Raw genomic sequence first — 24,263 nt, 5'->3', positions numbered from 1 at the left:
AAATAACATTTCCTACATGTCTACTTTTACATCAGCACAATTTTGGAAACAAATTTTTTTTTTTGCTAGGAAGTTATAAGAGTTAAAATTTGACCAGTGATTTCTCATTTTTACAACAAAATTTACAAAACCATTTTTTTTAGGGACCACCTCACATTTGAAGTCAGTTTGAGGGTTCTATATGGCTGAAAATACCCAAAAGTGACACCATTCTAAAAACTGCACCCCTCAAGGTGCTCAAAACCACATTCAAGAAGTTTATTAACCCTTCAGGTGTTTCACAGCAGCAGAAGCAACATGGAAGTAAAAAATGAACATTTAACTTTTTAGTCACAAAAATGATCTTTTAGCAACAATTTTTTTATTTTCCCAAGGGTAAAAGGAGAAACTGGACCACGAACGTTGTTGTCCAATTTGTCCTGAGTACGCTGATACCTCATATGTGGGGGTAAACCACTGTTTGGGTGCACGGCAGGGCTCGGAAGGGAAGGAGCGCCATTTGACTTTTTCAATGAAAAATTGGCTCCAATCTTTAGCGGACACCATGTCGTGTTTGGAGAGCCCCCGTGTGCCTAAACATTGGAGCTCCCCCACAAGTGACCCCATTTTGGAAACTAGACCCCCCAAGGAACTTATCTAGAAGCATAGTGAGCACTTTAAACCCCCAGGTGCTTCACAAATTGATCCGTAAAAATGAAACAGTACTTTTTTTTCACAAAAAAATTATTTTAGCGTCAATTTTTTCATTTTCACCTGGGCAACAGGATAAAATGGATCCAAAAATTTGTTGGACAATTTCTCCTGAGTACACCGATACCTCACATGTGGAGGTAAACCACTGTTTGGGCACATGGTAAGGCTCGGAAGGGAAGGAGCGCCATTTGACTTTTTGAATGAAAAATTATCTCCATCGTTAGCGGACACCATGTCGCGTTTGGAGAGACCCTGTGTGCCTAAACATTGGAGCTCCCCCACATGTGACCCCATTTTGGAAACTAGACCCCTCAAGGAACTTATCTAGATGCATAGTGAGCACTTTAAACCCCCAGCTGCTTCACAGAAGTTTATAACGCAGAGCCGTGAAAATAAAAAATAATTTTTCTTTTCTCAAAAAATGATTTTTAGCCCCCAATTTTTTATTTTCCCAAGGGTAACAGGAGAAATTTGACCCCAGAAGTTGTTGTCCAGTTTCTCCTTAAAAAGCTGGTACCCCATATGTAGGGGTAAACCACCGTTTGGGCACATGCCGGGGATCGGAAGGGAAGTAGTGACGTTTTGGAATGCAGACTTTGATGGAATGGTCTGCGGGCATCATGTTACGTTTGCAAAGCCCCTGATGTGCCTAAACAGTAGAAACCCCCCACAAGTGACCCCATTTTGGAAACTAGACCCCCCAAGGAACTTATCTAGATGTGTGGTGAGCACGTTCAACCCCCAAGTGCTTCACAGAAGTTTACAACGCAGAGCCGTGAAAATAAAAAATCATTTTTCTTTCCTCAAAAAAGATGATTTAGCGAGCAATTTTTTAATTTCCCAAGGGTAACAGGAGAAATTTGACCCCAAAAGTTGTTGTCCAGTTTCTCCTGAGTACGCCGATACCCCATATGTGGGGGTAAACCACTGTTTGGGCGCACGTCAGGGCTCGGAAGGGAAGTAGTGACATTTTGAAATGCAGACTTTGATGGAATGCTCTGCGGGCGTCACGTTGCGTTTGCAGAGCCCCTGATGTGCCTAAACAGTAGAAACTCCCCACAAGTGACCCCATTTTGGAAACCAGACTCCCAAAGGAACTAATCTAGATGTGTGGTGAGCACTTTGAACCCCCAAGTGCTTCACAGAAGTTTATAACGCAGAGCCGTGAAAATAAAAAATCATTTTTCTTTCCTCAAAAATAAATTTTTTAGCCTGCAATTTTTTATTTTCCCAAGGGTTACAGGAGAAATTGGACCCCAAAAGTTGTTGTCCAGTTTCTCCTGAGTACACTGGTACCCCATATGTGGGGGTAAACCACTGTTTGGGCACACGTCGGGGCTCGGAAGGGAGAGAGCACCATTTGACTTTTTCAACGCAAGATTGGCTGGAATCAATGGTGGCGCCATGTCGCGTTTGGAGACCCCCTGATGTGCCTAAACAGTGGAAACCCCTCAATTCTAACTCCAACACTAACCCCAACACACTCCTAATCCTAATCCCAACCCTAACCCCAACACACCCCTAACCCTAGTCTTAACCCTAATTCCAACCCTAACCCTAAGGCTATGTGCCCACGTTGCGGACTTGTGTGCGGATTTTTCCGCAGTTTTTGAAAAATCTGCAGGTAAAACGCACTGCGCTTTACCTGCTGATTTACCGCGGATTTCCAGTGTGTTTTTGTGTGGATTTCACCTGCGGATTCCTATTATGGAGCAGGTGTAAAACGCTGCGAAATCCGCACAAAGAATTGACATGCTGCGGAAAGTACAACGCAGTGTTTCCCCGCTGTATTTTCCGCACCATGGGCACAGCGGATTTGGTTTTCCATAGGTTTATGTGGTACTGTAAACATGATGGAAAACTGCTACGAATCCGCAGCGACCAATCCGCTGCGGATCCGCAGCCAAATCTGCACCATGTGCACATAGCCTGATTCTAACCCTAATTCCAACCCTAGCCCTAATTCTAACCCTAACTCTAACACTAATTGTAACCCTAACCCTAATTCTAACCCGATCCCTAAGTGCAGCCCTATCCCTAAGTGCAGCCCTATCCCTAAGTGCAGCCCTAAGTGCAGCCCTATCCCTAAGTGCAGCCCTATCCCTAAGTGCAGCCCTAAGTGCAGCCCTATCCCTAAGTGCAGCCCTATCCCTAAGTGCAGCCCTATCCCTAAGTGCAGCCCTATCCCTAAGTGCAGCCCTATCCCTAAGTGCAGCCCTATCCCTAAGTGCAGCCCTATCCCTAAGTGCAGCCCTAAGTGCAGCCCTAAGTGCAGCCCTAAGTGCAGCCCTAAGTGCAGCCCTAAGTGCAGCCCTAAGTGCAGCCCTAAGTGCAGCCCTATCCCTAAGTGCAGCCCTATCCCTAAGTGCAGCCCTATCCCTAAGTGCAGCCCTATCCCTAAGTGCAGCCCTATCCCTAAGTGCAGCCCTATCCCTAAGTGCAGCCCTATCCCTAAGTGCAGCCCTATCCCTAAGTGCAGCCCTATCCCTAAGTGCAGCCCTATCCCTAAGTGCAGCCCTATCCCTAAGTGCAGCCCTATCCCTAAGTGCAGCCCTATCCCTAAGTGCAGCCCTATCCCTAAGTGCAGCCCTATCCCTAAGTGCAGCCCTATCCCTAAGTGCAGCCCTATCCCTAAGTGCAGCCCTATCCCTAAGTGCAGCCCTATCCCTAAGTGCAGCCCTATCCCTAAGTGCAGCCCTATCCCTAAGTGCAGCCCTATCCCTAAGTGCAGCCCTATCCCTAAGTGCAACCCTATCCCTAAGTGCAGCCCTATCCCTAAGTGCAACCCTATCCCTAAGTGCAACCCTATCCCTAAGTGCAACCCTATCCCTAAGTGCAACCCTATCCCTAAGTGCAACCCCATCCCTAAGTGCAACCCTAAGTGCAACCCTATCCCTAAGTGCAACCCTAAGTGCAACCCTATCCCTAAGTGCATCCCTAAGTGCAACACTATCCCTAAGTGCAACCCTAAGTGCAACCCTAAGTGCAACCCTAAGTGCATCCCTAAGTGCAACCCTAAGTGCATCCCTAAGTGCAACCCTAAGTGCAACCCTACCCCTAACCCTACCCCTAATCCTAACAGAAAAACAAAAATAAATATATTTTCAGTATTTTATTATTGGCCCTACCTATGGGGGTGATAAAGGAGGGGGGGGTTATTTACTATTTTTTTATTTTGATCGCTGTGATAGAACCTATTGCAGCGATCAAAATGTGCAAAGAACGAATCGGCCGGCGCACTGCGCATGCCATTTTCCAAGATGGTGGCGCCCATGCGAGAAGACCGAGGACACCGGGACTAGGTAAGTATGGGGGGGGCGATCGGACAGCGGGGGGGGGGCAGAGGGGAGGGTGGGGAGTGTCGGATGGGAGAGGAAGGCGCTTAGGACAGGACGGAGGGGTACGGAACACTGACGGCGGCTGCAGATCGCCGCCATCAGTCGGTGGGGTGGGCAGTTCGGGGTCTCCAGCCATGGCTGATGCTATTGCAGCATCGGCCATGGTTGGATTGTAATATTTCACCATTTTCATAGGTGAAATATTACAAATTGCTCTGATTGGCTGTTGCACTTTCAACAGCCAATCCCCCCTGGGCTAAAGCCACCCCCCCTGGGCTAAAGTACCACTCCCCCTGTCCCTGCATGTCGGGTGAAATTGGAGTTAACCCTTTCACCCGGCCTGCAGGGACGCGATCATTCTGTGACACAGCATATGCGTCACAGGTCGGATTGGCACCGACTTTCATGACGCCTACGCTGTGTCACAGGTCGGGAAGGGGTTAAAAAATAAATAAATAAATAGCACCATTTTCCGATACCCGTAGCTTCTCCATTTTTCGTGATCTTGGGTTGGGTGAGGGCTGATTTTTTGCGCACTGAGCTGACATTTTTAATTATACCATTTTGGTGCATATATGATGTTTTGATCGTCAGTTATTGCATTTTAATGCAATGTCATGGAGACCAAAAAAAAGAAAGTAATTCTGGCACTGACTTTTTTTTGTCGCTACGCCATTTAGCAATCAGGTTAATTCTTTTTTAATATTGATATATTGGGTGATTCTGAACTCGGCGATATCAAATAGGTTTATGTTTGATTTTTTTATTGTTTTAAATAGGGCAAAAGGGGGTGATATGAACTTTTATATTTTTTTATATTTTTATTAAAAAAAAATTTCTACTTTTGGCATGCTTCAATAGTCTCCATGGACACTTCTATTTTGGACTAGAAGCTGCCATAACCCGATCGGCTCAGCTACATACAAGCGATGATCAGATCACCTGGATGTAGCAGGATTACTCACTTGTATGTGCTCCCACCACGTGCAAGCCAGCAGTGACAACCATAGAGGTCTCCAGGAGACCTCTGGTGGTCATGCCAACCCATCGGTGACCCGATGTCGGAAAGGGGTTAAGGACTACCACGGAGTTACAGACTCAGATAACTGAGGCAGGGTGATCCCACCACAATCAAAATATCATACAGATGAACAGGTAAAAAAATAGACAGTTTTTTTATTCTATGATACATCCCCAACAACAACGTATGTATGAGGGGAGAGCTCAAACACTAAACCAGAGCACCCATTTATGGTGAACCACTGGAGAAATTATGAGAGTCCTGTCTAGAAGAGTACAGAAAGTATTAGTGCCCCCCATTTCAGGAGAGATTGTACATTAATCAGAATTATTGAGGATTGAAAGCCTAATGTACCGCATATACTCGAGTATAAGCCGACCCGATTGTAAGCCGACCCCCCTAATTTTGCCACAAAAAAAAAAACTGGGAAAACTTAATGACTCGAGTATAAGCCTAGGGAGGGAAATACAGCAGCCACCGGTAAATGTCAAAAGTAAAAATAGATACCAATAAAAGTAGAATTAATTGAGACATCAGTAGGTTAAGTGTTTTTGAATATCCTTATTGAATCAGGAGCCCCATAAAGTTTATGATGGCCCCATAAGATGCTCCATATTAAAATATGCCCCATACAATTCTGCATAAAGGTTAATAATGGCCCCATAAGATGCTCCATACAGACATTTGCCCCATATAATGCTGCACAAACTTTGATTATGGCCCCTTAAGATGCTCCATAAAGATATTTGCCCCATACAATGCTGCACAAACGTTATGGCCCCATAAGATGATCCATACAGACACTTACCCCATATAGTGCTGCACAAACGTTGATTATGGCCCCATACAGACACTTGCCCCATATAGGGCTGCACAAATGTTATGGCCCCATAAGATGCTCCATACAGACACTTGCCCCATTTGCTGTTGCTGCGATTTAAAAAACAAACAAACAAAAAAAAACAACATACCTCTCCGTCGCTCAGGCCCCCGGCACTTTCAATATTCACCTGACTTCGATCCGGCGCCACTCCATGTCATCGCGCCCTCTGACCTGAGCGTCACTGCAGAAGACGCTGAAGACGGAGCGGCGCCCGGAACGGGGAGGTGAGTATCGCGCAACGCTGCGCTCCCCGTTATACTCACCTGCTCCTGTCCCTGTTTCCCCGGCGCCGCAGCTTCTTCCTGTACTGAACGGTCACCGTTACCGCTCATTACAGTAATGAATATGCGGCTCCACCCCTATGGGAGGTAGAGCAGCATATTCATTACTGTAATGAGCGGTACCATGTGACCGCTCAGTACAGGAAGAAGCTGGGGCGCCAGGGAGACAGGGACCTGCAGGGACCGCACCAGGAGCAGGTGAGTATAATTAGACGCCACCGCTCCCCCTCCCCTGCCGACCCCTGGGTATGACTCGAGTATAAGCCGAGAGGGGGACTTTCAGCCCCCAAAAATGGGCTGAAAATCTCAGCTTATATTCAAGTATATACGGTAATTTATGATGTGGAGTGAATCCATGAAACCAGGGCTCGAGCCATGCCAACACATCTCCTGCAGGGGTGAATAAATGTACAGTACAGACCCAAAGTTTTGACACACCTTCTCATTTAAAGATTTTTCTGTATTTTCATGACTATGAAAATTGTACATTCACACTGAAGGCATCAAAACTATAAATAAACACATGTGGAATTATATACTTAACAAAAAAGTGTGAAACTACTGAAAATATGTCTTATATTCTAGGTTTTTCAAAGTAGCCACCTTTTGCTGTGATGACTGCTTTGCACACTCTTCGCATTCGCTTGATGAGCTTCAAGAGGTAGTCACCGGGAATGGTCTTCCAGCAATCTTGAAGGAGTTCCCAGAGACGCTTAGCACTTGTTGGCAGTTTTGCCTTCACTCTGCGATCCAGCTCACCCCGAACCATCAATTGGGTTCAGGTCTGGTGACTGTGGAGGCCAGGTCATCTGGCGTAGCACCCCATCACTCTCCTGCTTGGTCAATTAGCCCTTACACAGCCTGGAGGTGTGTTTGGGGTCATTGTCTTGTTGAAAAATAAACGATGGTCCAACTAAACGTAAACTGGATGGAATAGCATGCCGCTGCAAGATGCTGTGGTAGCCATGCTGGTTCAGTATGCCTTCAATTTTGAATAAATCCCCAATAGTGTCACCAGCAAAGCACTCCCACACCATCACACCCCCTCCTCCATGCTTCACGGTGGGAACCAGGCATGTAGAGTCCATCCGTTCACCTTTTCTGCATCGCACAAAGACACGGTGGATGGAACCAAAGATCTCAAATTTGGACTCATCAGACCAAAGCACAGATTTCCACTGGTCTAATGTCCATTCCTTGTGTTCTTTAGCCCAAACAAGTCTCTTCTGCTTGTTGCCTGTCCTTAGCAGTGGTTTCCTAGCAACTATTTTACCATGAAGGCCTGCTGCACAAAGTCTCCTCTTAACAGTTGTTGTAGAGATGTGTCTGCTGCTGGAACTCTGTGTGGCATTGACCTGGTCTCTAATCTGAGCTGCTGTTAACCTGCGATTTCTGAGGCTGGTGACTTGGATAAACTTATCCTCAGAAGCAGAGGTGACTCTTGGTCTTCCTTTCCTGGGGCAGTCTTTATGTGAGCCAGTTTTTTTGTAGCGCTTGATGGTTTTTCCCACTGCACTTGGGGACACTTTCAAAATTTTCCCAATTTTTCTGACTAACTGACCTTCATTTCTTAAAGTAATGATGGCCACTCGTTTTTCTTTACTTAGCTGCTTTTTTCTGGCCATAATACAAATTCGAACAGTCTATTCAGTAGGACTATCAGCTGTGTATCCACCAGACTTCTGCACAACACAACTGATGGCCCCCAACAAGGCAAGAAATCCCACTTATTAAACCTGACAGGGCACACCTGTGAAGTGAAAACCATTTCCGGTGACTACCTCTTGAAGCTCATCAAGAGAATGCCAAGAGTGTGCAAAGCAGTCATCAAAGCAAAAGGTGGCTACTTTGAAAAACCTAGAATATAAGACATAACAAAAAAGTGTGAAACAACTGAAATTAAGTATATAATGCCACGTGTTAATTCATAGTTTTGATGCCTTTAGTGTGAATGTACAAATTTCATAGTCATGAAAATACAGAAAAATCTTTAAATGAGAAGGTGTGTCCAAACTTTTAGTCTGTACTGTATATTACAGCCATCAGCGCCACACAGCTTAGAGATATATCATGGCACAGGTGTAATGTTTTTTATGTAGTTTATCACAATTCTCCTTGAAGTTATTTGGTTTTAAAAGAAAAGCCGGATTACTTACCGGTAATGCCCTTTTAATGAACCACGAAAGCACCCACTTGAGAGAGGGACCCGCCCATAGGAACAGGAAACCTACAGAGATAAAAAGGGTCCCCCTCTCCTCCTCAGTTGTTTTTCAGAGTACGAGAGGAACCGCCGTTGTTAAATTAATATATGTCCGTAAACTTTTGTACGTTTTATCTTATTTATATTCACCCATGAACAAAATATACCGTATATGTAACCATACATAGCAACTAGGGTGGGAAGTGACAGGGTGCTGTCGTGGCTCATTAAAAGGGCATTAACTGTAAGTAATCCGGCTTTTTACCCTTCGCCACGACAGCACCCAATTGAGAGATTTACAGAGAACCTTCACCTGGGTGGGATCACCGTGCTGAGGACAGCTCTCCCGAATGCCAAGTCAGATGTAGAAGATAGATCAAGTCTATAATGCTTATAAAAGGTCAAGGGTGACGACCAGGTTGCGGCCTTACATATGAGCTCGATGGAGATGTCTTTATTCTCTGCCAACAAGGATGATACAGCCTGGGCCGAATGTGCTTTCACTCCTTCTGGAGGATTTTTGCTTTTTGATAAGTAGGCCAGACAGATGGCATCTCTGATCCAGCGGGACAAGGTAGCCTTCGTAACCTCGTGGCCTTTTCTGTGACCCTGAAAACATACAAACAGAGCCCTACTCTGTCTGCAGGACTGGGTTCTCTATTTGTAATTTAAGACTGCTCTTTTCACATCCAACATACAGTGGGGCAAAAAAGTATTTAGTCAGTCAGCAATAGTGCAAGTTCCACCACTTAAAAAGATGAGAGGCGTCTGTAATTTACATCATAGGTAGACCTCAACTATGGGAGACAAACTGAGAAAAAAAAATCCAGAAAATCACATTGTCTGTTTTTTTATCATTTTATTTGCATATTATGGTGGAAAATAAGTATTTGGTCAGAAACAAACAATCAAGATTTCTGGCTCTCACAGACCTGTAACTTCTTCTTTAAGAGTCTCCTCTTTCCTCCACTCATTACCTGTAGTAATGGCACCTGTTTAAACTTGTTATCAGTATAAAAAGACACCTGTGCACACCCTCAAACAGTCTGACTCCAAACTGCACTATGGTGAAGACCAAAGAGCTGTCAAAGGACACCAGAAACAAAATTGTAGCCCTGCACCAGGCTGGGAAGACTGAATCTGCAATAGCCAACCAGCTTGGAGTGAAGAAATCAACAGTGGGAGCAATAATTAGAAAATGGAAGACATTCAAGACCACTGATAATCTCCCTCAATCTGGGGCTCCACGCAAAATCCCACCCCGTGGGGTCAGAATGATCACAAGAACGGTGAGCAAAAATCCCAGAACCACGCGGGGGGACCTAGTGAATGAACTGCAGAGAGCTGGGACCAATGTAACAAGGCCTACCATAAGTAACACACTACGCCACCATGGACTCAGATCCTGCAGTGCCAGACGTGTCCCACTGCTTAAGCCAGTACATGTCCGGGCCCGTCTGAAGTTTGCTAGAGAGCATTTGGATGATCCAGAGGAGTTTTGGGAGAATGTCCTATGGTCTGATGAAACCAAACTGGAACTGTTTGGTAGAAACACAACTTGTCGTGTTTGGAGGAAAAAGAATACCGAGTTGCATCCATCAAACACCATACCTACTGTAAAGCATGGTGGTGGAAACATCATGCTTTGGGGCTGTTTCTCTGCAAAGGGGCCAGGACGACTGATCCGGGTACATGAAAGAATGAATGGGGCCATGTATCGTGAGATTTTGAGTGCAAACCTCCTTCCATCAGCAAGGGCATTGAAGATGAAACGTGGCTGGGTCTTTCAACATGACAATAATCCAAAGCACACCGCCAGGGCAACGAAGGAGTGGCTTCGTAAGAAGCATTTCAAGGTCCTGGAGTGGCCTAGCCAGTCTCCAGATCTCAACCCTATAGAAAACCTTTGGAGGGAGTTGAAAGTCCGTGTTGCCAAGCGAAAAGCCAAAAACATCACTGCTCTAGAGGAGATCTGCATGGAGGAATGGGCCAACATACCAACAACAGTGTGTGGCAACCTTGTGAAGACTTACAGAAAACGTTTGACCTCTGTCATTGCCAACAAAGGATATATTACAAAGTATTGAGATGAAATTTTGTTTCTGACCAAATACTTATTTTCCACCAGAATATGCAAATAAAATGATAAAAAAACAGACAATGTGATTTTCTGGATTTTTTTTTCTCAGTTTGTCTCCCATAGTTGAGGTCTACCTATGATGTAAATTACAGACGCCTCTCATCTTTTTAAGTGGTGGAACTTGCACTATTGCTGACTGACTAAATACTTTTTTGCCCCACTGTATGTAGCTTCTCTTCCCTCTGGATTTGATGGATTGTCATAAAAGGAAGGCAACACGATCTCTTGAGATCTATGGTAATAGGATGCTACTTTGGGAAGATATGATGGATCAGGCTTGAGAACCACCCTGTCCTGGTATATCATTAAGAAAGAAGGGTCTATGGAGAGAGCTTGGATGTCCCCTACTCTTCTGGCCGAGGTCAAGGCTATCAATAAGGCTACCTTATACGTGAGATTTTTTAGAGGAATAGAATGTAAGGGCTCAAAAGGGGGTTCACTTAAAAGCATCAAGAACTAGATTCAAGTCCCAGGGAGGTAAACGTGGGATATGTACTAGGGTACATCTTTTGCATGCTCTAATGAATCTTGCTATCCACCTGTCCCCCGCTATGTTAGCACTATAGAGGGCTCCTAAAGCGGACACCTGAACCCTTAACGTATTGACTGACAAACCCAATGCATGGCCTTTTTGTAGGAACTCTAGGATGGCTTTAATAGGAACCTTGCTAGAGAAGGGTTTTGTATAGAAAGTCAGGAACTTTTTCCATACTCTACTGTATATTAAAGTTGTAGATTTCTTCCTGCTTAACATTAAGGTGTTAATTAGTTCTTGAGAAAACCCTCTTAATGTCAGTATTTGCCTCTCAAGTTCCACGCCGTTAGGTGAAGACCTTTCACTTGTGGATGGTAAAATGGACCCTGAGACAGTAGGTCTGGGATCACTGGCAGAATCCAGGGATTGCAAACTGACATCGCTCGAAGACAAGAGAACCAAAGCCTTTTTGGCCAGAATGGTGCTATCAGAATGATCCTGGCCTTTTCTTCCCTTATCTTCTTGATGACCAACGGAATCAGCATCATTGGAGGAAAGGCATAGGCTAGGTCGTAGTTCCACGGGTACTGGAGCGAGTCTATTATGTCTGGATGATCTACTACATTTAAGGAGGCGAACATCTGCACTTGTCTGTTTTTTTCTGGTGGCGAACAGGTCTATTTGTGGAAGACCCCATATCTTCACTATGCTCCTGAATATTTGAGGATTGAGAGTCCATTCTCCTTGGCGGAGTGCATGGCGACTTAGGAAGTCAGCATTTGAATTTTCTACTCCTCTAATATGGAGAGCCGTGAGTGACAGAAAATTGGGTTCTGCTAGGTTGAAAATGTTTGCCGCTGAAGACATTAGACTTCCTGATCGCGTTCCGCCTTGACGATTTAAATATGCGACGGATGCTGTGTTGTCTGATAGGATTCTCATATGGGATCCTTGGAGCTGAGGAAGGAAAGCATTTAAGGCATAATTAACCGCTTTTAGTTCCTTCCAGTTGGAGGACTGCTGAATCTCTACCGTATTCCAGCAACCTTGAGCTATATTTTTACTGAAATGGGCTCCCCACACCTCTGGGCCTGCGTCAGTGGTGACTATTTTAGAGGGGATTATTGTCCATGAGACACCTCTGGACAAATGATTTTTATCTAACCACCAATGCAGTGAATTAATCACGTCTTTTGATAGGGTAATTTTTGTATTTAAAGGACCCTGACAGTGTGATTGTGCATACAGAATCTCATGTTGCAAGGCCCTAGTATGATATTGGGCCCATTGAACCGCAGGGATGCAGGAGGAGAGTAAGCCTAAAAGAGACATGGCATCTCTTAGGGACATTTGAGGATTAGACCTTGCCATAGTAACTTTTGAAATTATGGTTAATTTTTGGGATTCTGGTAAGAAACATTTTTGACTTACAGAGTCCAAGATTAGTCCTAGGAAGGGCTGAAGTGCTTCTGGTTGAAGCCTGGATTTTTTGAAGTTCACAATTCAACCTAAAGCCTGCAAAGATGAAATGGTATTAGCCAAACGTTCTTTACATTGCGAGGCTGAATTTCCAATTATTAAAAAGTCATCTAGGTAAGGTACGATTAACGTATCCTGATGACACAGATAAGCCATCACCACGAGCATGACTTTTGTGAAAGCCCGAGGAGCCATGGAAAGGCCGAATGGCATAGCCGTAAATTGGAAGTGACGGATCCGGCCCTGTAGGTTGACCGCCACTCTGAGGTATTGTTGATGTTCTGCACAGATGGGAAGATGGTAGTACGCATCCTTCAAATCTAGACCCGTCATGAAACATCTAGGAAACAAAAATGTAACAGTGGACCTTATTGACTCCATCTTGAAGGTGTGGTCATGCAAAAAGGAATTTAATCTTTTTAGGTTAATTATAGTACGAAAAGAACCATCCGGTTTAGGAACCCTTCATGATCCTTTGGTACTTCTATAAGAACATTCTTAGCCAAAAGACTCAAAATTTCTGAATGAAGCGCTTCTTGCTGTTCCGGCGCTCTCAGTGATGTTACAATAAAATTATCCCTTGGTAGTTGGGAAAATTCTAATTTTAGTCCGGATTTTACTAGACGAAGGATCCACTGGTTTGAAGTTATGCATTCCCATTTGTGGTGAAAATATTTCAGTCTTCCACCCACTGGGATTTCATTACTGATGGTATCTACCACGTCTGGATGTTTCGGGATAACTAAATAAGGCACCTTTCTGTTTTGTTTCCTTTGTTTCCCAGCGATCCCTTTGTGGTTCATACGGCCTTCTCCTGTTAAATGGCCGTCTTCTAAGCGCTCTCCTATAAATAAACATCACAAAAACGCAGTTAAATGCTCCCATAAAATGTATAAGTTTATTTAGAAACCAATAAAACATATATGAAAACAGAGGACAGATTAATGGACAACAATAAGGGGAAATGAAGCACTATGTGGCGGTACAAGTTGCCCAAGGACTACAAGGCCCCATCACTGCACAACCATACCAATGATTATAATTACCTTAGGCTACGTTCACATTTGCGTTGTGCGCCGCAGCGTCGTCGCCGCAACAAAACGCATGCGTCGTGCGGCCCTATCTTTAACATTGGGGCCGCATGGCGCCGCATGTACATGCGTTGTCATGCGTTTTGGTGCGTTGTACGCCGCATGCGGCGTTAGGGCGCACCTGTCAGGGCGCGGCAAACGCAACATGTTGCATTTTTTGTGCGGCGCAGACTTTTTAAAAAACGCATGCGTCGTGTTTGCGTCGTCGATGCGCCTTTTTTCCCATTGACTTGTATTGACAACGCAGACGACGCAAGTATTTGCGTCGTGGTGCGTTGTATGACGCATGCGTTTTCCAATAAAAAATGCAAAACATTGTCTAGACTTTGGGGGGGGGGGATGAAGAATGACTCAATGCCAAAAAACGCATGCGGCGCAAAACGCTGCGTTTTTTGGTCAAAACGCAACTGCGTTTTTGTTTGCGTTGTGCGTTGCGGCGACGACGCTGCGGCGCACAACGCAAATGTGAACGTAGCCTTACATACTTGAGTATAAGCCGACCCGAGTATAAGCCTACCCCCCTAATTTTGCCACAAAAAACTGGGAAAACTTAATGACTCGAGTATAAGCCTAGGGTGGGAAATGCAGCAGCTACCGGTAAATGTCAAAAGTAAAAATAGATACCAATAAAAGTAAAATTAATTGAGACATCAGTAGGTTAAGTGTTTTTGAATATCCATATTGAATCAGGAGCCCCATATAATGCTCCATACAGTTCATGATGGCCCCATAAGATGTTCCATATTAAAATATGCCCCATATAATCCTGCATAAAGGTTAATAGAGGCCCCATAAGATCCTCCATAGACACATTTGCCCAATATAATGCTGCACAAATGCTGATTATGTCCCCATAAGATGCTCTATAAAGATATTTGCCCCATATAGTGCTGCAAAAACATTGATTATGGCCCTATAAGATGCTCCATACAGACACTTGCCCCATATAGTGCTGCACAAATGTTATGGCCCCATATAGTGCTGCACAAACATTATGGCCCCATATAGTGCTGCACAAACGTTATGGCCCCATATAGTGCTGCACACACATTATTGCCCCATATAGTGCTGCACAAACATTATGGCCCCATAGATGCCCCATACAGATACACCCCGGACTCTAGGCTTCCCGCTGTAACACATACCAGGTATTATTATTGTTGCATATTTAGATGCATGTGGCCATGATTTGTGTATTGCTATTATGCTTCCATACATAGGGATATTGATCCTTTCTACTTGATATGGCCATGGGTCGTTTATTTATTAATTATAATCATTGGTATGGTTGTGCAGTGATGGAGCCTTGTAGTCCTTGGGCAACTTGTACCGCCACATAGCGCTTCACTTCCCCTCATTGTTATCGATTAATCTGTCCTCTGTTTTGATATATGTTTTATTGGTTTCTAAATAAACTTATGCATTTTATGGGAGCATTTAACTGCGTTTTTTGTGATGTTTATATATGGAGTTTTGGCACTTTTCCTGATTATAGTCCTGACATGCATGCAGGTGACATTCACAGTAAATTTTCTTCTGATAGAATATTGATTATATATTCGTACATGTAAAATGTTTGTGACTACTCTATTAACGCTCTCCTATAAGAAGGAAGAAACTGTTTAGGAAATCCCTTCCTTCTTTCTCCTGCTTTATTGAGTAGGTCGTCAAGAACCTTTGCAAACAGGAACTCACCCTGGCACGGGATTGTACATAGTCTGGATTTTGACTGTGCATCCCCCTTCCATCCTTTCAGCCAGAGGGCTCGACGAGCCACGTTGACCAGGCCTGCTGATCTCGCTGCCAGACGGAGAGAATCCGCTGAAGCGTCCGCTAAAAATGCCGCAGCACTTCTGATCAGTGGAACGGTCTGGAGAATTTTTTCTCTTGTGATCTTGCCTTTTACCTGTTGCTCCAGCTGGTCTATTCAACTAATAGTGACCTAGCTGTGCATGTGCCTGATATGGCCGGTTTAAAGGCTCCCGTGTTCGTCTCCCAAGATCTTTTAAGGAGAGCTGCAGTCTTACGATCTAGTGGATCTAGTAAGATTCCTGCATCTTCTACCGGAAGGGAAGATTGCTTTGAGGTGGATGCTACCGCTGCATCTACCTTAGGGACTTTAGACCACACTGCTAATTCCTCATCACTAAAAGGGTAACGCCTTTTGGAAGATGATGGGAGAAACCCTTTGCCCTGTTTGTCCCATTCTTTTTTGACAAGGTCTTTAATAGTGGATATGACCAGAAAGGCACACCGTTTTTTCTGGCCTAGTCCTGCAAACATGATGTCCTGAACCGACCTGACCTCCTTAGTATCTGGACACCCCATTGTGTTCCTAACGGATTTTATAAGGTTGTCTATACTGTCGACTGGAAAACTTGCTCCGCCTTCATCCTCAGAAGAGCTGGGAGATGATCCTGAGGTATTGAAGGATCAGATTAAGCCCTCTTCAGACTCTGAACTGGAAACGGGAGAAAGGCGCTTACTTCCATGTTTCTTTTGGGATTTTGATCCCAGAGATTGGATCTCCTGCCTTATTATGGCTCTGATATTTGTGGTTGTAACAGCCGCCTCATCCTGTAAGGTCTGATCTATACAGCCTTGACACAACCTTTTAAGATACGTGTCGGGCAGGGGTTGCATACACAGGGCACACTCCTTATACTTAGATTTATTGGTCTTCTTAGCCTAAGGGGAGAGGCAGAGAAGGAAGGGATCAGCTTATAGGTAGAGGATCATAAACACTCACCCAGTGAAGCTATCATCTTCATCATACCGGTTTTGGAGGTGGAGACGCTGTGTGGGGTCTGAGTAGATCTGCATCTCTACTCCTCGTTTTACTTCTCATGTGAGTGTCAGATCCTTCCATGGAATGACCACTCCTTTTTGCCGATGATTTTGAGCCCTTAGCGCTGATTTTGACAGCGCTATCTTGCTCCACCGCTGGTGGATGCTCATCATGTGCCGGGGACAGCATACTGAGCGAATAGCTCTGTGCCCCGGCCTGCCATTTGAATTGCGCGGTCATCTGCAGCGCGCCGCCCGCCGCGAACCAGAAGTGCTCCGACCACTTCCGGTTCAATGAAGCAGCATGGACTTACACGCACGACGCAGCCTCCGCCGCCTTCTAGCACTGCACTCCACCGCTGGTAACTGGAAGATCGGCCCCACACACACACACACATGCCTCCTCCATAGGCCGGGCTTTGTTGTCCGGAACCTGCCGAATGGTGAACAGACGAGGGGGGAGGCTGCATGCAGTGGCTCCCCCGCCGCTACTACTGATGCCGCAGCCCCTGCTGTCATCGAGAGGACCACACAGGCGGGTGCACAGGCTCAGGTAATCTGGAGGTGCTCCAACCACCTCCATCTGTAGGAATCCAGGGATTTCCGATAGGAACAGGAAACCAACTGAGGAGGAGAGGGGGACAGCCCTTTTTATCTCTGTAGGTTTCCTGTTCCTATGGGCGGGTCCCTCTCTCAAGTGGGTGCTGTCGTGGCGAGGGGTAAAATTGAAAATTCAGTATAAAAGGGAAACTGTAAGGGTATGTGTCCACGTTCAGGATTGCATCAGGATTTGGTCAGGATTTTACATCAGTATTTGTAAGCCAAAACCAGGAGTGGAACAGATAGAGGAAAAGTATAATAGAAACATATGCACCACTTCTGCATTTATCACCCACTCCTGGTTTTGGCTTACAAATACTGATGTAAAATCCTGACCAAATCCTGATGCAATCCTGAACGTGGACACATACCCTTACAGTACAGAAATTCACACTTGGCCCTCACTGCACATTTAATGTTGTCGATCATAAAAGCAAAGTTTGTCCAGAAAGACTGGACCTGGTCTTGTAGGGACCATATGATCACATTCAGCAGCACAGAAGGGGAAGAAGGTAGATTCATCCAATAAGATAACAGGTTATAGGAAGCCAGCAGCATCATTACTCTCCAATTTCTCTTACAGGCCCATCATAGTATTTTTCTTCAAGTGATTTTCTAACTTGTCAGCACATTCTACGTACACTGTCATTTGAGTTTACAGATCTGGGCAGGTTACGACCATCGTCTCCTAATTTCAGGGTGTAGGTTGGCCCTCCAGGCTATATATTCTATAGAAAAGGGCTTTTAAAGTCCAAAGTCATTTGAACACTTTTGGGTGGAGGAGAATGTTGTGGTCTAGAGGCAAAATGGTGCTCACACGATTGTGATCCAGCCAGACTACACCACCGATAAAGCAGCCACAGACAGTGGCTGAGAAGAATCTGTGACTTCTCTGCATTTAGTGGTTACTACTCACCTGGGTAGTCATATGTAGGAATCTCCTCTTTACACCACTCGTCATCACCCCTCACATACGTCTCTGTAGTATTAATACGGGTCAGATCTTCACACTGAAACAAATATTGTAAAAGTCACAGACAGATGGAGAAGACACATCTATGATCAGCTCTGATCATGCCATCTCCACCGTTCTCATTACAAACTGGATAAACCGGATTACTTACCAGTAATTGTATTTTATGGAGTCCACGATAGCACCCACTGAGAGAGGGGATCCACCCCCAGGAACAAGAAGCCTACAGATAAAAAGGGGTGGTCCCCCTCCCCTCCTCAGTTGGATTACAGAGTACAAGAGGAACCGCCAAGAAAACATTAGAACATCTTCATAAAAACTACTCAATATGTATAAACATATACTTCAACGTATACTACCATCACCCGGAGTGAAATAGATACACATCTCTATTATGTGCTACTAAGGGAGGGAAGTGGGTTCTGTCGTGGACTCCATAAAATACAATTACCGGTAAGTAATCCTTTTTTATTCTCGCCATGACAGCACCCACTGAGAGACTTACAGAGAACCATCATCTGGGAGGGACCACCGTATTGAGGACAGGTCTCCCGAAAACCAAGTCAGAAGATGATGACAAATTGAGTCTATAGTGGCTGTAAAAGATAGATGGTGAAGACCATGTTGCAGCATTACATATCAGATCAATCGAGATGTCCGCCTTCTTAGCCCAGGAGAATGCCATAGCCCGTGCCGAATGTGCCCTTATTCCATCCGGAGGACCTTCACCCTTTGCTGAGTAAGCCAGACAGATTGTAGCTGTGATCCAACGTGATAAAGTGCTCCTTGTGACTCCAAACCCTTTCCTGTGGCTCTGAAAAGACACAAACAGAGCCGTACTCTGCCTTCAGGGATATTTAATATGTACTTTCATGCGACAAGACAGAAGACGGACCTATCAGGGCATCAAGGACCAGATGCACGTCCTAGGGAGGCAAGCGAGCAATGTGTACAGAGTCGCTACGCTCACACGCTGAAATAAACCGTGCAACCCATCTATCTCCTGCAATATTACGACTAGATAGGGCTCCCAAAAGCTGATATCTGATCCTTTAATGTGTTAACTGAAAAACCCAGCTCCCAACCCTCGAAAATTGCAGCAAGTGGAACCTCACTAGAGAAAGGCCCAGTATGAAAATTAAGGAACTTCCTCCACACTCTACAGTATATCTTGGTCGTGGATTCTTTCCTACTCTGCAGACTGGTACTAATCAGGTTGTCAGAAAACCCCTTTAATTTCAACAACTGCCTCAAGTTCCACGCCGTCAAGTGGAGACCTCTAACCCAAGTATGACAGAATGGACTGCAAGAGAGCAGGCCCAGATCTGATGGGAAGATCCAGGGGTCGGATATGGACATGGCTCTGAGCCATGAAAACCAAGGTCTCTTGGGCCAGAAAGGAGCAAAGAGAATTACCCTTTCTCTCTCGTCCCTGATCTTCCTGATGACTTGTGGAGGCACTATCATTGGAGGAAACGCATAGGCCAGACTGAAGCGACAAGGGAACTGGAGGGAGTCGACCAACTCCGGCTGATCTGCTCTGTCCAGGGAGGCAAATCTTTGGACCTTTCTGTTGTCCCTGGTAGCAAACAAGTCTATTTTCGGAAGTCCCCACAAGTCCGCTAAATTCCTGAATACTTGGTGACTGAGACCCCATTCTCTCTGATATAACGTATGGCGACTGAGGAAGCCGCTTTAAGATTTTCCACTCCCCTGATGTGAAGGGCTGAGAGGGACAAGAGATGGGCTTCGACCAGATCGAGAACATCCACCACAGTAGACATCAGCAATTTTGATCAAGTTCCGCCTTGCCAATTTACGTATGCAACTGACATGGTATTGTCCGACAAAACTCTCACATGCGTCCCCTGCAGCTGTGGGAGAAAGCGATGTAAAGCATGACTGACTGCCTTTAATTCCTTTAGATTTGAGGAGTCAACAGCCTCCTCTATGGACCTCTGCCCCTGGGCCAGGTTATCGTCCATATGAGCTCCCCATCCATCAGGGCTAGCATTCGTAGTAACTATCCTGGACGGTTTCACTACCCATGGAATCCCCTTCCCTCCTGGTCTCCCGGGACCTCCACCAGGACATGCTTAGATAATAGACATAAAACCTCCAACTCAAGAGCCTCCTGTTGTGCCGGGGATCTAAGAGAGGTGATGACAAAGGAATCTGAGGGGATTCGACAAAACTCTAGTTTCAACCCCGATGTTACTAAGCCCAGGGTCCAGGGATTAGAAGTGATCTCCCGCCATCTGTGGCAAAAAAATTTTAACCTGCCGCCCACAGGAGGTCAGGGTCAATGGAATTTATTACTCTTCCTGGGAGAGGATCCGCTAAAATGGGCACCTTTTTGTTTGGTCTCCTTTGTCTCCCAGCGATCTCGGTTTTCATAAGGCCACCTTCTACCTAATGGTCACTTTCTGAAGGCCCTCCTGTAGGACGGAACAGACTGTTTAGGGAACCCCTTCTTTCTCTTTCCCGCCTTGGTGAGGATCTAATCGAGCACACTGCCAAACAGGAACTCACCTTGGCATGGAATTGTGCACAATTTAGACTTTGTACAATTTTATCCAGAACATGTACAATTTTTGTACATGTTCTGGATATAGCCGGTCTAAAGGCTCTGGTGCAGGACTCCCATGATCTTTTAAGTAATGTCTCTGCTTTGCAGTCTAGAGCAATGTTTCTCAACTCCAGTCCTCAAGACCCACCAACAGGTCATGTTTTCAGGATTTACTTAGTATTGCACAGGTGATAATTTCATTACCTGCTCAAGCATTAATTCCATCACCTGGGCAATACTAAGGAAATCCTGAAAACATGACCTGTTGGTGGGTCTTGAGGATTGGAGTTGAGAAACACTTGTCTAGAGGGTCAGATAGGACCACAGAATCTTCTACAGGCAGGACAAAATGTCTAGAAGTCGAAGCCACTGCAGAGTCCACCTTGGACCAAGCTGTCCGGTCATCTTCCTCAAAGGGACAAAGGGATACCTCCTCCTGGAAGATGAAGGGAGGAACCCTCGCGCTGTCCCTGCTTGCTCCATTCCATCCTGACCAAATCCTTCACCACACCAATAACCGGGAAAGCTCGTCTCTTTTTCTGCGAGAGACCTGCAAACATAATTTCCTTTGTAGATCTAACCTCTTTCACCTCTAAAAGCCCCATGGTATTTCTAACTATTTCTAACTGATTTCACCAGGTTATCCATACTCTCTATGGGAAAAAAAAGACAGCCCTTCTTCACCAGATGACAATGAATTAGAAGCACCAGAGAATCCAGCCTGGTCACTACTGGAAGCAGAACTGGAGACAGGGGTAACACTCCTTGCTTTAGACTTATGTTTCTTATGCCTGTTTGAACATCCTAAGGACTGAAGTTCCTCTCTTATCATTAATCATATATCAGCGGATCTAACCGAGGACTCCTCCTCTAAAGTCTGGCTGATACAACTCTGACACAGTCTTAAGATGGAGGTCAGGAAGGGGTTGTGAGCACAAGGCACATTCTTTGTGCTTGGCTTTTTTAGTTTTCTTAGCCTGATAGGGAGGTACACAGAAAGAAGGTGAGTCAGCTTAATAGGCAGAGTCATGTAACACTCACCCAGTGAAGCTGTGATGTGGCACCGGTTCTGGAAGCGGAGGCACAGCACGAGTTCTAGATGGTACAGCTTACTCCGTACACTCTTGTTAGTGGAGTTGCCCTCTTGGGAGCGCCCACTGCTGTTATTGGGATTGCTGTCCGGCTGCACTTCCACCACCTGTGGGTGCACCTCAGATTCTCCTGGAGAGGACATCTTTGGGACACATTGGCAGCAGGAGGCCGCCGGATCTTATGCTTACAGCCCGTCCATCTCCGGAACAAGCCTCCCCGGACCCCTGGAAGTGAACCCAGGCAATTTCAGTTCAGTAATGTTGAATGGGCAGTGCGCATGCATGGGCCTAAACCCGGAAGCACTGCCCGATGGAAGAGAAGGGCAGCCGATGCACGAATCCCGCTCCACAAGATGAGTGCCGGTCTGGTCCTACTGCACCGCGTGAGCCAGGACAGCCTCTTCCGGATCCTGGCCTCACATCATCCACCATCAGACGAGGGTGAAGACTGACAGGCAGGGATCTCCAGACGCTGCTTCTGGTGCCACAGCCCCAGCCGTTCCCCAGACACCGCACAGGTGGCAGGAACAGGCCAAGGTAATCTTTCCTGCGCAGGTTCCCGCAGGAACAAGAAACCAACTGAGGAGGTGAGCCCCTTTTCATCTGTAGGTTTCCTGTTACTGGGGACGGATCCCTTCTCTCAGTGGGTGCGGTCAGCGATAATAAAAAAAACAAAACAAAACATAATAATGGTGGATAAAACAAAACTGAGCACAAAACCTTCACAGTTGTCTACACATCATAGGGGAGATCTCATGACACCTCTCTATCTACCTGATGATCCTGAGGAACATTGGGATCTTCTTGTTTACAGTCCTGTGGAAGAAGAGGATGGGGACATCTCTCTGGTGTTGTCCTCCTACTGGATAGATCTGGAAGAAACACATACAGGGACTGAATTTATTCTTTACATACAGATAATTATAGGCCGTCTGTATTTAGTCCAGTCCATTACCTGGTGATTTTAGGGGCTGGGGAACCTCCATCATGATGTCCTTGTACAGATCTTTGTGTCCTTCTAAATACTCCCACTCCTCCATTGAGAAATAGACGGAGACATCCTGACACCTTATAGGAACCTGACACATACAATGACACCGTCATCCCCCCGATCCCTTCATAGCGTTACTGTATAATGTCCCAGCATTCCCAGCAGTGTCACCTCTCCAGTCAGCAGCTCAATCATCTTGTAGGTGAGTTCTAGGATCTTCTGGTCATTGATGTCCTCATGTATCAGGGGGTGAGGTGGAGGCCCTGTGATTGGGCTCAGGGGTCTTCCGCATCCCTCAGACACAGGGTCCTGACAGCGTTCACTAGAGGTCTTCTTCACTACTGTGTAATCCTGGTTATGGAGAGACACATTAATAAATCTCACTACAGACATTTCCAGAGTCCTCACCTCTCCAGTTCTGTCCATCTGTTATTCCCATAGATAAGAATGATGTAATGTGACGTCATCAGAATCTCTCACCTCTCCAGTAAGCCGGAAGAGGATCTCTAGGGTGAGGTGTAATATCCTCTCCACCATCTTGTCTCTGTCCATATCCATCTTTGATGGGTAAATCAGGAAAATTCTCTTCTATAGTAGATCTTCACAGAGGATTGGATATTGTAGAGACCTGAATGAGAAGAAGATGAGCCGATGTAACATCATAAAAATCTTGGCGATAATAATGGAAAACATAAAAAGATAAAACTTGTAGATGTTGTACTCTCTAGTCTTGTATGGACTGGAACGTAAGTTGAATTGCTGACTAAAGGTACCGTCACACTAAGCAACGTCGCCAGCGATCTGTGACGTTGCAGCGTCCTAGGGAGCGATATCGCTGTATTTGACACGCAGCAGCGATCAGAATCCCGCTGTGAAATTGCTGGTCGCTGCTAGAAGGTCTGCACATTATTTGGTCGCTAGGTCGCCGTGTATCGCCGTGTTTGACAGCAAAAGCAACCATACCAGCGATATTTTACACTGGTAACCAGGGTAAACATCGGGTTACTAAGCGCAGGGCCGCGCTTAGTAACCCGATGTTTACCCTGGTTACCAGCGTAAAATGTAAAAAAAAACAAACAGTACATACTCACATGCTTCCCCCGGCGTCCGCTTCCCACACTGACTGAGCGCCGCAAATTGAAAGTGAAAGCACAGCACAGCGGTGACGTCACCGCTGTGCCCTGCTACTGCCGGTGCTCAGTCATTACAGGAAGCGGACGCCGGGGGACGCATGTAAGTATGTACTTACATTTTACGCTGGTAACCAGGGTAAACATCGGGTTACTAAGCGCGGCCCTGCGCTTAGCAACCCGATGTTTACCCTGGTTACCCGGGGACCTCGGCATCGTTGGTCGCTGGAGAGCGGTCTGTGTGACAGCTCTCCAGCGACCACACAGCGACGCTGCAGTGATCGGCATCGCTGTCGCTATCGCTGCAGCGTCGCTTAGTGTGACGGTACCTTTAGACATCTCCTCCATGCTCCCAATCACTGCCTATGTTACTCACTGCTTTGGTGACTGATTGGCTGTAAGGCCATGTGCACACGTTCAGGATTGTTAGCGTTTTTTTCGCGTTTTTTTCGCTATAAAAACGTGATAAAAACGCGAAAAAAACGCTAACATATGCCTCCTATTATTTACAAGGTATTCCG

General features: G+C 45.7%; 1 protein-coding gene across 5 annotated transcripts in view; it reads right to left on the bottom strand.

Moving 5' to 3' along the window:
* Window positions 1–24,263, bottom strand: part of LOC143766547 (uncharacterized) — a 58,042-nt gene that overhangs the window by 8,198 nt on the left and 25,581 nt on the right. For all 5 annotated transcript variants that reach the window (XM_077254310.1, XM_077254315.1, XM_077254312.1 and 2 more), the window contains exons 2-6: window positions 23,093–23,240; window positions 22,784–22,963; window positions 22,577–22,700; window positions 22,396–22,493; window positions 17,905–17,998 (exon numbers count right to left, since the gene is read on the bottom strand). In XM_077254310.1, coding sequence (XP_077110425.1) covers window positions 17,905–17,998; window positions 22,396–22,493; window positions 22,577–22,700; window positions 22,784–22,963; window positions 23,093–23,170 — 574 coding nt within the window. In that variant the 5' untranslated portion in view covers window positions 23,171–23,240. The remainder of the gene's footprint in view (window positions 1–17,904; window positions 17,999–22,395; window positions 22,494–22,576; window positions 22,701–22,783; window positions 22,964–23,092; window positions 23,241–24,263) is intronic.

This window comes from Ranitomeya variabilis, chromosome 4 (assembly GCF_051348905.1).
Source record: "Ranitomeya variabilis isolate aRanVar5 chromosome 4, aRanVar5.hap1, whole genome shotgun sequence".
In the NCBI taxonomy this organism is placed as follows: Eukaryota; Metazoa; Chordata; class Amphibia; order Anura; family Dendrobatidae; genus Ranitomeya; species Ranitomeya variabilis.
The sequence above is the reverse complement of the archived record's forward strand: the minus strand, read 5'-3'. Positions and strand labels throughout refer to the sequence as shown.